General features: G+C 44.9%; 1 protein-coding gene across 14 annotated transcripts in view; it reads left to right on the forward strand.

The window, feature by feature from the left end:
- plekha5 (pleckstrin homology domain containing, family A member 5) overlaps positions 1 to 16038 on the forward strand; it is a 145135-nt gene that overhangs the window by 102400 nt on the left and 26697 nt on the right. For all 14 annotated transcript variants that reach the window (XR_004210997.1, XR_004210998.1, XM_031831874.1 and 11 more), the window contains 6 exons: positions 89 to 230; positions 4127 to 4231; positions 8646 to 8718; positions 10546 to 10646; positions 11982 to 12097; positions 13334 to 14413. Coding sequence is in view for 12 of the 14 variants with exons in the window: in XM_031831874.1 (XP_031687734.1) it covers positions 89 to 230; positions 4127 to 4231; positions 8646 to 8718; positions 10546 to 10646; positions 11982 to 12097; positions 13334 to 14413 (1617 nt within the window). In the remaining 2 variants the exon portion in view is untranslated. The remainder of the gene's footprint in view (positions 1 to 88; positions 231 to 4126; positions 4232 to 8645; positions 8719 to 10545; positions 10647 to 11981; positions 12098 to 13333; positions 14414 to 16038) is intronic.

Below are 16038 nucleotides of genomic sequence, written 5' to 3' on the forward strand. Positions count from 1 at the left end.
CCTCATTTGTGTAGTCTTTATGTCGCTTTTCTCATTTTCTACTGCATTTCTCTCTTTCTCTTTCTCTCTTTCTCCCCCCCCCCCCCAGGCCAAAGGCTCCAGAGCAGGCTCCATCAGAGGAGAGTGACAGAGTGAAGAAGGAGCGCCCGGTGAGCACCATGAGCGAGGCGTCTAACTTCACAGGAGGGTCAGACTACAGCACCTACCCTGGCAGCAGCCCCGCCACACGGGTGAGTGCTCCACGTCGGCCTGTACACCCAACCCCTAACAGACCACTAGACCCACTCCCTATATCTGAGAGGATTTGTTGGTGGTTCCTAAAGAGCACATAGACGCCACTGTAACGGATGTCATGCAACTATGATGCATGTACAAGGACAGGGTGGGATTAATATACTGTGTCGAGTGACTTGGCTAATAGGGTCCTGTGAGAGGGGAGATAGAGGTCCCAGTTCTGGGATGTTAAGGGGAGTCTTGTGGGGTCAGTGATCTCTCCCATTTTCTCCATTTTGTCAATGTTGCGAGAGCTGTGTTAGTCCACCGAGAGTATCAAAACAGGGACTCTACATGAGATAATATGTGCTGGATTGTCCCAGGCCTGTCACAGATAGTTCAATTCTAGAATGGTCACCAAGTGATTTTATTGTACAGCATGTCAGTTTATAAATGCTTAATAGACTAGTGTATAAATATGCACGCTTTATTCAAATGAAAAGCATGCTTTCATGAATGAATTATGTTTTACTTTGGCTTACACTGACTAAAAGTGTGGCTTGGTGGCATGTATTTATTAATGAGCCATAATTATTGATGAGTTACCATAGAGCCCTACAGTGGAGGTGTCATAATACCCTTAATAAAATCTAGCGGTCAAACAAGGAAATGGTTCCAGTTATTTTTCCACCATTCATTTTTCCCATAGGGGATTTTAGTAACACTTAAAATAAGGGCTGTATTTCCTATAGGCTGGTGTGACATTTTGATAACCATGTAAATCTCTCTCGGACAAGGTGACTTTAAGCAATATATTCGCCTGGATTAACCCCCACCCCCCCACCCCCAAAAACAAAATGTAATGCTAATTGGCTGCTAATGCGGCTATCATAAAGCACTACAAATACCGTGATGATCTGGATTGAAACTATTTCCCTGTTTGACTGCTAAGTTTTATGGGTATTATTAAATACTGTGGAACTCTATTGTGGGTCGAGCTATTGTACCACTATGCTCAAGAAGGTTCTGCAATGCTGTAAATTAGTCTCTCTCTTGCTCTCTCTTTCTCTCTCTCTCTGTATCGGTCTCTCGCTCTCCCTCTCTCAGTAAAGATGGTCTTGTAGAATGGGCTAGTTTAATGAGGTGAATACTGTACCTTTTCCTTCTGTTGCTTTTTAACTTTGTTTGTTTATTAACACCAAAGAGCCAAATGCAGATTAACGGTCTTCACCTATATTTACTAACGGAGGATGATCATTTGAATGAATTTGTAACTCTCCTCCTCTAATTATGCATCTTCAGAAATATGTTTGTGTGTGTGTATATATATGTATATATACTGAACAAAAATGGAAACGCAATAATTTCAACTATTTTACTGAGTTACAGTTCCTAGAAGGAAATAAGTCAATTGAAATAATTTCATTAGGCCCTAATCTATAGATTTCACATGACTGGGCAGGGGCGCAGCCATGGGTGGGTCTGGGAGGGCATAGACCCACCCACTTGGGAGCCAGGCCCAGCCAATCAGAGTGAGTTTTTCCCTACAAAAGGGCTTTATTACAGAAATACTTCAGGTTCATCAGTCGTCTGGGTGGCTGGTCTCAGACAATCCCAGGTGAAGAAGCTGGATATGGAGGTCCTGGGCTGGCGTGGTTACACGTGGTCTGCAGTTGTGAGGCCGGTTGGACGTACTGCCGAATACTCTAAAACAGGGGTGGGCAACTCCAGTCCTCGAGGGCCTGATTGGTGTCACAGTTTTGCCCCAGCTAACACGTTTATATTTTTGTTCAGTGTATATATACAGTGCCATGAACAAGTATTTGCCCACCTTTCTGATTTTCTGTTTTTTCATTTCTTTTATATACTGAATGTTATCAGATCTTCAACTAAAACCTAATATTAGACAAAGGGCACCGGAGTTTACAAACAACCAAAAATTGTATACTAATTTTATTTATTTAATTAACAAAGTTATGCAACACCGATACCCCTGAGTTAAAAAGTAATTGCCCCCTTACACTCAATGACTGGTTGTGCCATCTTTAGATGCAATGACTGGTTGTGCCATCTTTAGATGCAATGACTGGTTGTGCCATCTTTAGATGCAATAACTGGTTGTGCCATCTTTAGATGCAATAACTGGTTGTGCCATCTTTAGATGCAATGACTGGTTGTGCCATCTTTAGATGCAATGACTGGTTGTGCCATCTTTAGATGCAATAACTGGTTGTGCCATCTTTAGATGCAATAACTGGTTGTGCCATCTTTAGATGCAATGACTGGTTGTGCCATCTTTAGATGCAATGACTGGTTGTGCCATCTTTAGATGCAATGACTGGTTGTGCCATCTTTAGATGCAATGACTGGTTGTGCCATCTTTAGATGCAATGACTGGTTGTGCCATCTTTAGATGCAATGACTGGTTGTGCCATCTTTAGATGCAATGACTGGTTGTGCCATCTTTAGATGCAATGACTGGTTGTGCCATCTTTAGATGCAATGACTGGTTGTGCCATCTTTAGATGCAATGACTGGTTGTGCCATCTTTAGATGCAATGACTGGTTGTGCCATCTTTAGATGCAATGACTGGTTGTGCCATCTTTAGATGCAATGACTGGTTGTGCCATCTTTAGATGCAATGACTGGTTGTGCCATCTTTAGATGCAATGACTGGTTGTGCCATCTTTAGATGCAATGACTGCGAACCAAATGCTTTTTGAAGTTGTTGATCAGTCTCTCATCGCTGTGGGTGAACTTTAGCCCACTCTTGCATGCAGAACTGCTTTAACTCCGCGACATTTGTGGGTTTTCAAGTCCTGCCACAACATCGCAATTGGGATTAAGTCTGCAATTTGACTAAGCCATTACAACACTTCAAATTTGTTGCTTTTTAACCATTTTCATGTAGACTTGATTGTGTGTTTTGGATCATTGTCTTGCTGCATGACCCAGCTGTGCATCAGGTTCAGCTCACAGACAGATGGCCTGACTTTCTCCTGTAGAATTCTCAGATACAGAGCAGAATTCATGGTTCCTTCTATTAAGGCAAGTTGTCCAGGTCCTGAGGCAGCAAAACATCCCCAAACCATCACACTACCACCACCATGCTTGACCATTGGTATGAGGTTCTTACTGTGGAATGCATTGTTTGGTTTTCGCCAGTCATAACAGGACCCATCTTATCCAAAAAGTTGATTCAAGTTTGCCACAAAGCAACTGGAAGACTCTTGGAAGAATGTTCTATGGACAGATGTCCCATTATGCCTGGCGAAAACCAAACACTGCATTCCCACAGTAAGAACCATGGCGGTGATAGTGTGATGGTTTGGGGATGCTGTGAACTGAAGCTGAAGGGCAGCTGGGTCATGCAACAAGACAATGATCCAAAACACAATATCAAGCCCACATGAAAATGGCTAAAAACAAACAAATTAGAAGTTTTGGAATGGCCTAGTCATGACCTAATCCCAATTGAAATGTTGTGGCTGGACTTGAAACAAGCAGTTCATGCTTGAAACCCCACAAGTGTTGCTGAGTTAAAGAAGTTCTACAAAAATTCCTCCACAGCGATGTGAGAGACTGATAAACAATTACAGGAAGCATTTGCATGCAGGCATTGCAGCTGAGGTGGCACAACCAGTTATTGAGTATAAGGGGGCAATTACTTTTTCATACAGGGGAATTGGGTGTTGCACTTTGTTCATTAAATAAAACAAGTATACTTTTTGTTGTTGTAAACAATGCTTCCCTTTATCTAATATTAGGTTTTGGTTGAAGATCTGATAACATTCAGTATCAAAAATATCAAAAATAAAATAAAATCAGAAGGGTGGAAAAGACTTGTTCATGGCTCTGTATATACATGTTTTTACATACAGTATACTGACAGTTTGTCCATTTACATTTCAGCCTTCGAGGTCTTACAAAAAGGTCCACAACTTTGGCAAGAGGTCCAACTCTATTAAGAGGAACCCCAATGCCCCGGCGGTCAAGAGCAACTGGCTTTACAAACAGGTATTGGAAAGTTTGTACATCGTTTGTAGTTCCCAGTATAGAAGAACTTGACTAAATTACTTAATTGGAATTTACTCTCAAAATAGTCTAGAGAATTGCAGAACCTGTGCAAATCAAATGGCTGATTGCAGTATGTATAATGATGAGTGGGTGTTGGTGGAAGTGTGCAGTGTGACAGGGCTTTGTTTGGATAGCCACCTGCAACACACACACACACACATGTAAAATCAATTCTAAAATGGATTAAATTGTTCTTTTTCCTCATAAATCTACACACAATACCCCATAATGACAAAGAAAAAAAAGCAGAAATATCACATTTACTTAGTACTTTGTTGAATCACCTATGGCGGTGATTACAGCATAGAGTCTTCTTGGGGATGACGCTACAAGCTTGGCACACCTGTATTTGGGGAGTTTCTCCCATTCTCTGCAAATCCTCTCAAGCTCTGTCAGGTTGGATGTGGAACGTTGCTGCACCGTAGGGATGGTGCCAGTTTGGTGCCAGGTTTCCTCCATATGTAACGCTTGGTATTCAGGACAAAGAGTTCAATCTTGGTTTCATCAGACTAGAGAATCTTGTTTCTCGTGATCTGAGAGTCTTTAGATGCCTTTTGGCAAAATCTGTCATGTGCCTTTTACTGAGGAGTGGCTTCTGTCTAGCCACCATAAAGGCTTGATTGGTAAAGTGCTGCAGAGATGGTTGTCCTTCTGGAATGTTCTCCCATCTCCACAGAAGAACTCTAGAGCTCTGTCAGAATGAGGTTCTTGGTCACCTCCCTGACCATGGCCCTTCTCCCCCGATTGTTCAGTTTGACCGGGCAGCAAGCTCTAGGAAGAGTCTTGGTGGTTCCAAACTTCTTCCATTTAAGAATTATGGAGGGCACTGTATTCTTGGGGACCTTCAATGCTGCAGATATGTTTTGGTACCCTTCCCCAGATCTGTTGCTCGACACAATCCTGTCTCGGAGCTCTACGGACAATTCCTTCGACCTCATGGCTTGGTTCTTGCTCGGACATGCACTGTCAACTGTGGGACCTTATATAAAAAGGTGTGTGTGCCTTTCCAAATCATGTCCAATCAATTTAATTTACAACGTGTAGATTCCAATCAAGCTGTAGAAACATCTCTCGATGATAAATGGAAACAGGATGCACCTGAGCTCAATTTCGAGTCATGGCAAAGGGTCTGAATACGTATGTAAATAAGGTATTTCTGTTTGCAATTTGTCGTTATGGAGTATTGTGTGTAGATTGCAGAGGATTTGTATTTAATCAGTTTTAGAATAAGGCTGTAACGTAACAAAATGTGGAAAATGTCTGAATACTTTCCGAAGGCACTGTAGCTACATACATACACACTGCTGTTCTAAAGTTTGGGTTCACTTGTCCTTGTTTTTGAAAGAAAACCACATTTTTTTGTCCATTAAAATAACATCAAATTGATCAGAAATACAGTGTAGACATTGTTAATGTTGTAAATGACTATTGTAGCTGGGAAAGGCAGATTTAGTTTTTAAATTGGAATGCCTACATGGGCTTACAGAGGCCCATTATCAGCATCCATCACTCTTGTGTTCCAATGGCACGTTGTGTTAGCTAATCTAAGTTTATGATTTTAAAAGTAATTGATCATTAGAAAACCCTTTGGCAATTATGTTAGCACAGCTGAAAACTGTTGCTCTGATTAAAGAAGCAATAAAACTGGCCTTCTTTTAGACTAGTTGAATAGAGAGGAGAATCAGCATTTGTGGGTTCAATTACAAGCTCAAAATGGCCATAAACAAAGCACTTACTTCTGAAACTCGTCAGGCTATGCTTGTTCTGAGAAATGAAGACTATTCCATGCGAGAAATTGCCAAGAAACTGAAAATCTCGTTCAACGCTGTGTACTACTTCCTTCACAGTACAGCACAAACTGGCTCGAACAGAATAGAAAGAGGAGTGGGAGGCCCCGGTGCACAACTGAGCAAGAGGACAAGTACATAAGTGTCTAGTTTGAGAAACAGACACTTCACAAGTCCTCAACTGGCAGCTTCATTAAATGGTACCCGCAAAACACCAGTCTCGACAGTATACAGTGAAGAGGCTACTCCGGGATGCTGGCCTTCTAGGCAGATTTGCAAAGAAAAAGCCACATCTCTGACTGGCCAATAAAAATAAAATATTAAGATGGGCAAAAGAACACAGACACTGGACAGAGGAAGATTGGGAAAAAGTGTTATGGACAGACAAATCTAAGTTTGTGTGAGAATCACAAAGAAGAACATTCGTGAGACTCAGATGCTGGAGGAGTGCTTGACGCCATCTGTCAAGCATGGTGGAGGCAATGTGATCGTCTGGGAGTGCTTTGGTGGTGGTAAAGTGGGAGATTTGTACAGGGTAAAAGGGATCTTGAAGAAGGAAGGCTATCACTCCATTTTGCAACGCCATGCCATACCCCGTGGACGGTGCTTAAGTGGAGCCAATTTCCTCCTACAACAGGACAATGACCCAAAGCACAGCTCCAAACTATGCAAGAACTATTTAGAGAAGAAGCAGTCAGCTGGTATTCTGTCTACAATGGAGTGGCCAGCACAGTCACCCGATCTCAACCCTATTGAGCTGTTGTGGGAGCAGCTTGACCGTATGGTACATAAGATGTGCCCATCAAGCCAATCTAACTTGTGGGAGGTGCTTCAGGAAGCATGGGGTGAAATCTCTTCAGATTACCTCAACAAATTGACAACTAAAATGCCAAAGGTCTGCAAGGCTGTAATTGCTGCAAATTGAGGATTCTTTGAAGGACACTATTATTTAAATTAAAAATCATTATTTATAACCTTGTCCATGTCTTGACTATATGTTCTATTCATTTTGCAACTCATTTCATGTATGTTTTCATGGAGAACAAGGACATTTCTAAGTGACCCCAAATGTGTTAATGGTAGTGTTCACAGAGACGGACGGACGGACACTCAAAGGGAACTTGACAATCTAAAATAGGTTTAATTACAGCTGCAATAATGGACACATGCCGATCTCTTCAGCAGCAGCGGTCAGCTGTGTAACATCACACATGCACGTCTGTTGGGATTTTCAGTTATCCATCTAACAGGGACATCCTCATTCACATTCAGAAAGAGACACATTCACTTTGAATCTGTATTCCCAAACAGTGAATTTAAATCAGATTGGTTTGTGGGAGAGTTTGACCTAGTCTCTTGTTATCTGGCAATTGTATTCAATCTAAATGTTGATGCATCATTTTGTCATTCTCATTTAAATAGCCTGAGTCCTTTGTTTTAGTTAGTACTGATACGTTTGCCTGGTCCCTCAAGCAAAGTGACAACCATCCTTGATTGGATGTAACTTTCTCTATTTCTCTTTCTCTCTCTGCCTCAATTAATCAGGTCACTTTACAGACTGGCTCGACCAAATTTGCTATTTTGCTCATTATCTTTCTACCTGTACAATGCAACTTGAGCATTTCCTCTCCCTCACCAAGCTCTGGCTGTGGGTCACTGTGTCTCAACTCCCTGGCACACACAACACACACACTCACTCACTCATTAAGAACAATCAACATTAGCATCACTCAGTTTCCAACTAGAGTTGAGCTGTTGTCAATAAACTTTCTCTTTTGCGCTTCCCTCTCTACCATGCTGAATTCCCCTTTCAAAGCTGCGTTGGTTCTCTCTCGCAAGACGTGCCTTTTCTCCTTCTCAAACCTGACAACCAAAGTCTTCTCTTAAAGGGGAAATATTTTATTGATGACGGGCTTTTCTTTTATGCCTTTGTACTCCTCGTGCATCAAAAGAAAGCTGCGTATGAAGACAAGAAAAACAACAAAACAGTCTTAGATTATTTATGTTATGAATAAAAAATAAAGGCAACATTAGAGAAGCGCTTATTATCTAGAGACGAAAGCCAACTAAGGCGTGCACAGGTGCACAGACACACAGCTATAAAAACAGAAAGGGGAACCTTGTCTGGGAGTTAAGAGATAAAAAGGGCCAATTTGCTTCAGTGGGAGGAGATAGCTGTGGTTAATGAAACCGTCTGGGATCAGAGGGAGTGTGTACGTTGCTTCCTGAACTCCGTGACAGTCTTGGTGTTGGCCACTCACATCTGGAGGGACAGCAGGGTGTGCAGGATTTGGTTCTAGCCTAGCTCTACTTACGCATTCAATTGAACAAATCAAGCTAGGTCTAGATGAAAAGCAAGGGCAGCCTATAGGTATTCATGACCAGGATTGAGGAACACTGCTCTATTCACTAGATCTGATAGCAAATGCTTGAATAGATGGAAGCAATATGCCAATTATTGTCGAAAGGCTCGCCTAGCTTATCCGAGGGCAAGGAACAGCCTCTACCAAATGTTTTGCTCTGTCTCAGTATCTGACTGATGTCTCCTGTCTTCGGTTCCCCTGTAGGACAGCACGGGGATGAAGCTATGGAAGAAGAGGTGGTTTGTGCTGTCTGACATGTGCCTGTTTTACTATAGAGGTGAGACACACACACACACCCACACACACTCAAAGCGCATCACACAGTTAAAGTTTGAGTATAAGATATCATAGCTGGCATCATAGCTAGCAGTAAAACGGAAACGTATTTGCTCCGGACGTAGACATACCCCAGGTTTCAGAGAGTTTAATTGACATAAATTGTTCAATTAAACGGTCCCGGAGTGCAATCAGCCAGCTCTTTCCTGACATGCCCAGAGGGGAATTTCCTGTATATTGGTAAACCAAACCAAGAGAAGAGTTCTTAAGGGTGTTGACGTGCTATGCTTTCTGATAACAACATCTAGCTCTCTCTCGCGCTCTTATCGTCTTCACTCACTTCATTTGAACGTGCTGTCTGTCGATGAGTTTTCAGAGGTGAGGTTTTGACTAGGAATTGTGTCTATCTGAAGGCAAGAATGAGAGGTTGTTGGGGGAATATGAATGACCATCTCTGACTGATGGTTCTGCTCTGGTCAGGATCTCTGTCGCAACAGAATGATCAAATCTAATCATACCATCACATAGCTTAAAGGTTAAGGTCGCCATGCTTCTTTGTAGAATCTAGTGAAAACCCCATTTGAAATCAAATGTTGTTCACATCTGCTGAACACAACAGGTATAGTAGACTTTAACAGCACAATGCTTGCTGACGAGCCCATTCCAAACAGTGCAGTTAAAAAACATTTGCTCAATAAAAAAAGGAAATAGTAACACAATACAAATGTAACAAGGCTATAAAGGAGTACCGGTGCAGGGGTACGAGGTAGGTCATTGAGCTAATACAGTATTTACATATGGGTAGAGGTGCCGCTTTCACAAGGAGGAGGTGCTGTGTTTTCATTTCATCTTCTTGATTTCTCTCCCTCTCCTCTCCCCCTCGCCTCTCAGTTAATAATGCAGCGGGGCAGACGCGGGGATGGAGAGCTGCAGGGAATTCTGCTGTACTTGCCTGTTTAAAGTAAACCCTGAAGCTGAGTTTGGGCTCTGTTGGTTTTGCTGCAGTCATGCTGCACTCTACAGATGGTGTGTTAGAACACCGTGTAGGCATTATACAACCCAGCTGTACGGAACGCTCTGAGCAGCGGACGGATTGATTCCATCATTGTTTACTTGTCTGTCTTTGATGCGGTAGCATCACTGTTGTATGCTATCACACTCAAGTTAGTGTGTTTGTTTACCAAGTTGCGCTGTTAGGATTAAATTTGACTGCGAAATTATAGATGTTTGGCAAAGCGGCCCGAGGAGAAACGGTTTTGTTGTTCTATCTGGTTTGGGTACCCTACTGTGTAACATGCTGGAAGCCCGGGATTTGGGGGTTCTTAGTGAAGAAAGAAAGTGAATATCCTGCCATGCTCAACCCTCCCTGCCATGCTCTGATAAACTCCAGCTTAAATGGGCCTATCAGAGACAGTTAACACACCCAGACCGAAGATAAAGGTTCCTACACAAAGGTTCTGACACATTTTATTTTGTCTGATACATCCTGTGTCCTGTTAGCTGCTTACCTAGCCATCACACCCAGACCGAAGATAAAGGTTCCTACACAAAGGTTCTGACACATTTTATTTTGTCTGATACATCCTGTGTCCTGTTAGCTGCTTACCTAGCCATCACACCCAGACCGAAGATAAAGGTGCCTACAAAGTTCTGACGCATTCTGTTTCCGGTACATCCAGTGTCCACTGTCCTATTAGAATGCTGATAGTTCCCCTCCTCTGATCTCTCCCGACTTTCCTCCACCAGATGGACCACAATGCACTATTCCAAAGCCTGTGTCGACATTCTAAACCATATATGACGATTTTTCTCGCCCTCTGTCCCACAGATGAGAAGGAGGAGGGCATCCTGGGTAGTATCCTGCTGCCCAGCTTCCATATCTCCATGCTGTCTGTCGACGACCACATCAGCAGGAAATACGCCTTCAAGGTCAGTACTGTACGCACACACACACAAAGGATGCCGTGCTTCCACGCGTGGACATCCGAGGTGGTTGCAACGCTCTGAGAAATGGTTAAGGGGTACTTGTTTCCCATAATCCTGTTACTGAAGACACATCTATAATCTGTAACTCCCTTGACCGTCGGTCTGGATTGTATAATGTGTGGCTGTCTGTATAGAAACTCACTTGATTTTGTGATCGTAGGCTACGCGGAAGCACGACTTCCCTCTGTATACCACAGCAGAGTTGATGCTTTTGTAGTGAGTTATTGTAGTGCTATGTATCAACAGCCATTGACAGACAATCCAGTAGGGGTAGGAAGCTATGGGGAGCTTCAATTGGTCACTCGCGTCACGCTATCATGGAGGATTTGAATAGAGTTCAGCTTTAGTCCCGCCCTGTTCAGCTCCCTCGCCCACTCCGCTTCTCTCTCTTTCCTTCCATTGAAAGTGAATGGCGTCCGATGTTTCACCGCACAAAGTGTAAACACACTGTAACACACAGGCTTCTCTTCGCTTTTGGTCTTTCCTTTCAGAGAATCTCTGAATATGCGTTTGTATACGGAGAGTTTTTTTGTGCATAGATCCATGATAAACTCAATAGATTTTCTAGTCTCAATATGCAAGAGGGTGATAGGAGCAAGATGAGCAGAGAGAGAAGATAAAGAAAAGTATACACAGAAAGACACACTGCTATATCCACCTTTTTGAGCATGTTAGCCTCACATACCGTTTTACACATGTCACCACTATAAACACTGATTCACTCCTACACATTGACACCGTCTATAACACAGTAACAAGCCCATCCATTCTCTACTCCCCCACATCCCCTACTATCTGTCCTCGCCTCTGCTGTGTGTTAGGGTGTGTCACAAAGGGCACCCTATTCCCGATATAGTACACTACCCCTGGTCTAAAGTAGTGCACGAAAAAGGGAATGGGGTGCCAATTGGGACACTGACTTAGTGCCAGTCTCTGCCTCTGCAGCAGGAAACAAGAGTAGCACTCAGCTTGGAGTGTCTCCCTGTCGCTCATATTTATGGTCCTAAGCCTGCTTAGCAGGTAATTAAAGTTAGCTACACAGCCTTGGAGCGGTAGGGATGCACACGCACATTCACGCTCCAACACACAGGCGTGTGTGCACAGACAGACTGACGAACACATGCACGCACACACCTCTTCCAAAGAAGGTGATGTAACACTCCCTGCAGTCTTGCCAAGGTCACCCACTTACCTACCTCACACTCCTCTGTCTTAGGAACTCTCCCTCACTCCCGCCCGCGCTCTCTCTCTCTCCCTCTCTCTCTCTCTCCCTGCTAGGCGACCCACTCCAACATGAGGACCTACTACTTCTGCACAGACACGGCCAAAGACATGGAGTCCTGGATGAAAGTGATGACGGACGCAGCCCTGGTCCACACAGAGCCAATCAGAAGGTGGGTAAACCCAGATTGAACTGCCCAGCAGCCAGCCTGACCTATGGCAATGAAAGCGACCAGCTGAACCGTGCAATCTTTTTTGTCAGCAAACGGACGGCCGTGAGAGCATGCGGTATTTCTTGCAGAAGTGAGAAATCGCATCAGTATAGAAGACAACTACCAGATGTTGTGTTGAAGATGCATAGCTTGTAATGAGAAGCTATAGCTTTAGGGCTATACAGCACAGCACTGGTATCCATCCTCACTGCCTCCAGTTAAACTTTCACGTCAGAGGCAACTGCACTTCACACGCCGTTGGTAATTGCAGTGTTTTAGCCATGAGCTGTTCGTGAAGGCTTTTCGACATGGGCATACAGTGCTTTATACACTGGAGAGACTCAGATGGATAGTAACACCTACTCTCCACAGTCCTGTAAGTACAGCACGCTGGCAGTCCTAGCTTCGTCATTGTGGCGTGATGCAGGCCGTGTGCGGAGGTTTGTTTGTATGTCTGCATACTGCACTTCAGCACTGCTCTCATCTTAAAGGGATGGCGTGGGGCACAAACCCGCACTCAGGCCACAGCATGCTTTAATTACATAGAACTACTGTGTCTGTAAACACCACAGCCAAAGTCTGGCAATAGAAATTGGACATACTGCCGTTACAGTATCCTTTACCTCACTGAGAAATACTAGGAAAAACCCCAGGTAGAAATACATAGAGTACCATTAGATTAGCAGTCCCAAGTGGCTGTCACTGTGACTTGTCCCTGAGTGCAGTAGGCGGTAAAAGACTGTGGCTAGCCTAGAATTGAGCTATTTCCCTCTGGAGTACCAGGCCTGTTAATGGCCTTTCTGTAACAGACTGAAAGGTTGCAGCAGTGGATGGCTGCTCAGTCAAAGTAGCCACGTCTCACTGTGCCCTTGGAGTGCTGTGGGCGGACAGTGATGTTTTCAACACCTCTCACTTCTTTTCCTCTGTGGTCCCCCTTGGCAGTCATATAGTCAGGCAGGTTGGAGGAGAGGTGACAGTAGAGCCTGACACCCACACAGCAAGAGTCCATAGTTGGAATGTGGAAATGTGTTTTTCTGTGAACCTGGCTAGTAATGGCTTATTTGTGTGTATTTATTGTCATCTTTTCATCAGTCATCTGTCTTTTTTCTTTCTCTTACCGTTTCCAATCCCCCTCTTGTTCTCTCCCTCCTTTTCTCTCATCCATTACTCTCTCTCCCTCACTTCTCTCTCTCCCAGACTGGATAAGTTGAAGGTGGACCGCTGCTGTCCCCAGGAGGTGAACAACATCCTGAACCACAACCGGGTCCTGACCAGGCCAGAGATCCAGAACAACGAGAGGAACCGTGAGCCGCACCAGCCCTCCCTCACCCGCAGCATGGACCACACGGACGGGGACAGGAAGCACAACACCCTCCAGAGAGAGAGGGAACGCTACACGCTGCAGAGAGACGGCGAGAGATACTCCCTTCAGAAAGATGGGGTGAGCTACACGCTACAGAGAGACGGAGAGAGGTACCTGTTGCAGAAAGACGGCGAGCGGTACGCCCTGCAAAAAGATGGGGAGCGGTATTCCTTGCAGAAAGACGGAGGCGAACGATGTGCTGTGCAGAAAGATGTTCAGATGGAGAAGTACGCACCTCAGAAAGACGGGGAGAAGTACTTGGTACAGAAAGATGGAGAGAGATATGCACTGCAAAAAGGAGAGCGATACACCCTCCAAAAAGATGGACAGAAATACAACCTCCAGAAAGGGGTAGAGAGACAAACGTCTATGACTGAGAAAGATCGGTCAGATCGTTATGGGACCCTTGATGAAAGGCAGAAGTATAAAACCCTACGGGAAGGAAGTAAGTGTGGTACCCTGAGGGATGGAGATAAGTATGGGACGCTCGATAAGTATGGTACCCTTAGGGAAGTGGATAAGTATGGAACCCTCCGTGAAGGGAACAAGTATGGATTCCAGAGGGATGGCAGTACTGAGAGGCCTCTGACTAAAATCAACAGCATCAAACTCCAACCAGCCCAGGCAGCAGCCATCGCAGCAGCAGTTACAGCCTCCCGCCAGGTACAGGTCTCCCAGCACATGGCCCCACCACAGGTCAACGGCTCTGGGGAGCGGGCTGGGGACCACAGCCCAGGGGAGGTGGTAGGCACCCTGGGGAGAGGAGCAGGAAAGGCCCAGGACCCGCCTCCGAACCAGACCCAGAACCAGCAGGCCCAGGAGCCAGAGAAGAGTCTGACCAGAACCAACTCCATGAGGCAGCTGGAGAACTGGGTTAGGACCCAGAGGACACAAGAGGAGGACGATACCAGGAGGTAAGGGTGTGTGTGTGTGTTTGTCTGCATGCGTGTTTTGGGCTGGTTGGTTGCGTTTCTGTGTGTGTCTGTATGTCCGTATTGGTCTGCATGTACCAATGCCTCTCTGAAATCTGTTACTGTTCTCTCAGATAGTAAAAACCACCACCTGTGTGTCTGCAGTGCACTCTTGTCAGTGAGTCAACCAGCCATCTAGACGTTAACTTGTCTCTAAGAGCACCGGGCGGACAGAGAAATAAAAAACCAACCACATCCTCTTAGCCTGTGGCTATATCTCCCAGACCTCTTTATCTTTACCATATCCCTCTCGCTCTCTCCCTTCCTTCCTTCTCTCTCTCTCTCTCTCTCTCTCTCTCTCTCTCTCTCTCTCTCTCTCTCTCTCTCTCTGTCTCTCTGTCTCTCTGTCTCTCTGTCTCTCTGTCTCTCTGTCTCTCTGTCTCTCTGTCTCTCTCTCTCTCTCTCTCTGTCTCTCTGTCTCTCTGTCTCTCTGTCTCTCTGTCTCTCTGTCTCTGTCTCTCTCTGTCTCTCTGTCTCTCTGTCTCTGTCTCTCTCTCTCTCTCTCTGTCTCTGTCTCTCTCTCTCTCTCTCTCTCTCTCTCTCTCTCTCTGTCTCTCTCTCTCTCTGTCTCTCTCTGTCTCTCTTGTCTCTGCTCAGTGCTCGATAGCATCCCTGGCCTGTGCTTGCCGGCGAGAGCTGAAAGCTTTTCATGTCACCGCTGTGAGGGATCATACACTCATTTTGCTGGGCTTGTTTGAGAACAGGAGCGAGGGAATGTTTTCTCCCCGTCTCTTTTACTCTCCTCCGCCCATTCCTTTAGATGAATAAGTTATGGACCTGTGCCCCTGTTACCAGTAGAGCACCGCTCAATGCCTCCTACTGCAACATCATCAGTCCTCTAGAACAGCCCAGGGAACAGGAGGGACACTTCCAGATGACATGTTTTTTTTTTTGGGGCTGCTTCTCAAATGGCACCCTCTGTAGTGCCCTCCTTTTGACCAGGGTCAAAAGGGCTCTGGTCAAAAGTAGTGCTCCGACATAGGGGTGCCATTTGGGACGTGTAAATACCGATTCCCTCTCTGGCATCTCTGTGTTATCCCAACAATCAGGTGTTCTCACATTTCCAATTCCCTTTGACGGAGATAGTGTGTACATAGCCATAGTAGCGCAAGGCAAACGCTCAGGTCCCAAGCTTCTATTTGAACTGTGGGCAACAGGGTGAGATATTAGAACTGTTATACTGTGGAATATAGGTCAATGAAATCCATATGCATTGCACCTAGTACAGGACTTTATTATTATGTATTTGCTGTCCAGTAAAGGTATTGGCTATAGCTCACTGGGCTCTACAGAAGACCGTATGTGCCTATGTTTGTAGATCATAAGCTATGGGTGCATACTTTATTCCCCTGTGCCTGTATGACATTGGCTATTGGCTTGTGTATGAGGTTCTATCCTCTATACCACTGAGCTCACTCTGTCCCTCCTCTCTGGCTGTGAATTGACTGTACTACGCCCATATTAGGAGCCCAGACATTCAGCCTGCAGCCTCTACTATGGCCTAGTCTCAGAGCCAGCGAGAATACAGATTAGAGCCAGCGCCCTACTTTCCCTTTTCCCTCTCTACC

This window comes from Oncorhynchus kisutch, linkage group LG9 (genome assembly GCF_002021735.2).
Source record: "Oncorhynchus kisutch isolate 150728-3 linkage group LG9, Okis_V2, whole genome shotgun sequence".
Classification (NCBI taxonomy): Eukaryota; Metazoa; Chordata; class Actinopteri; order Salmoniformes; family Salmonidae; genus Oncorhynchus; species Oncorhynchus kisutch.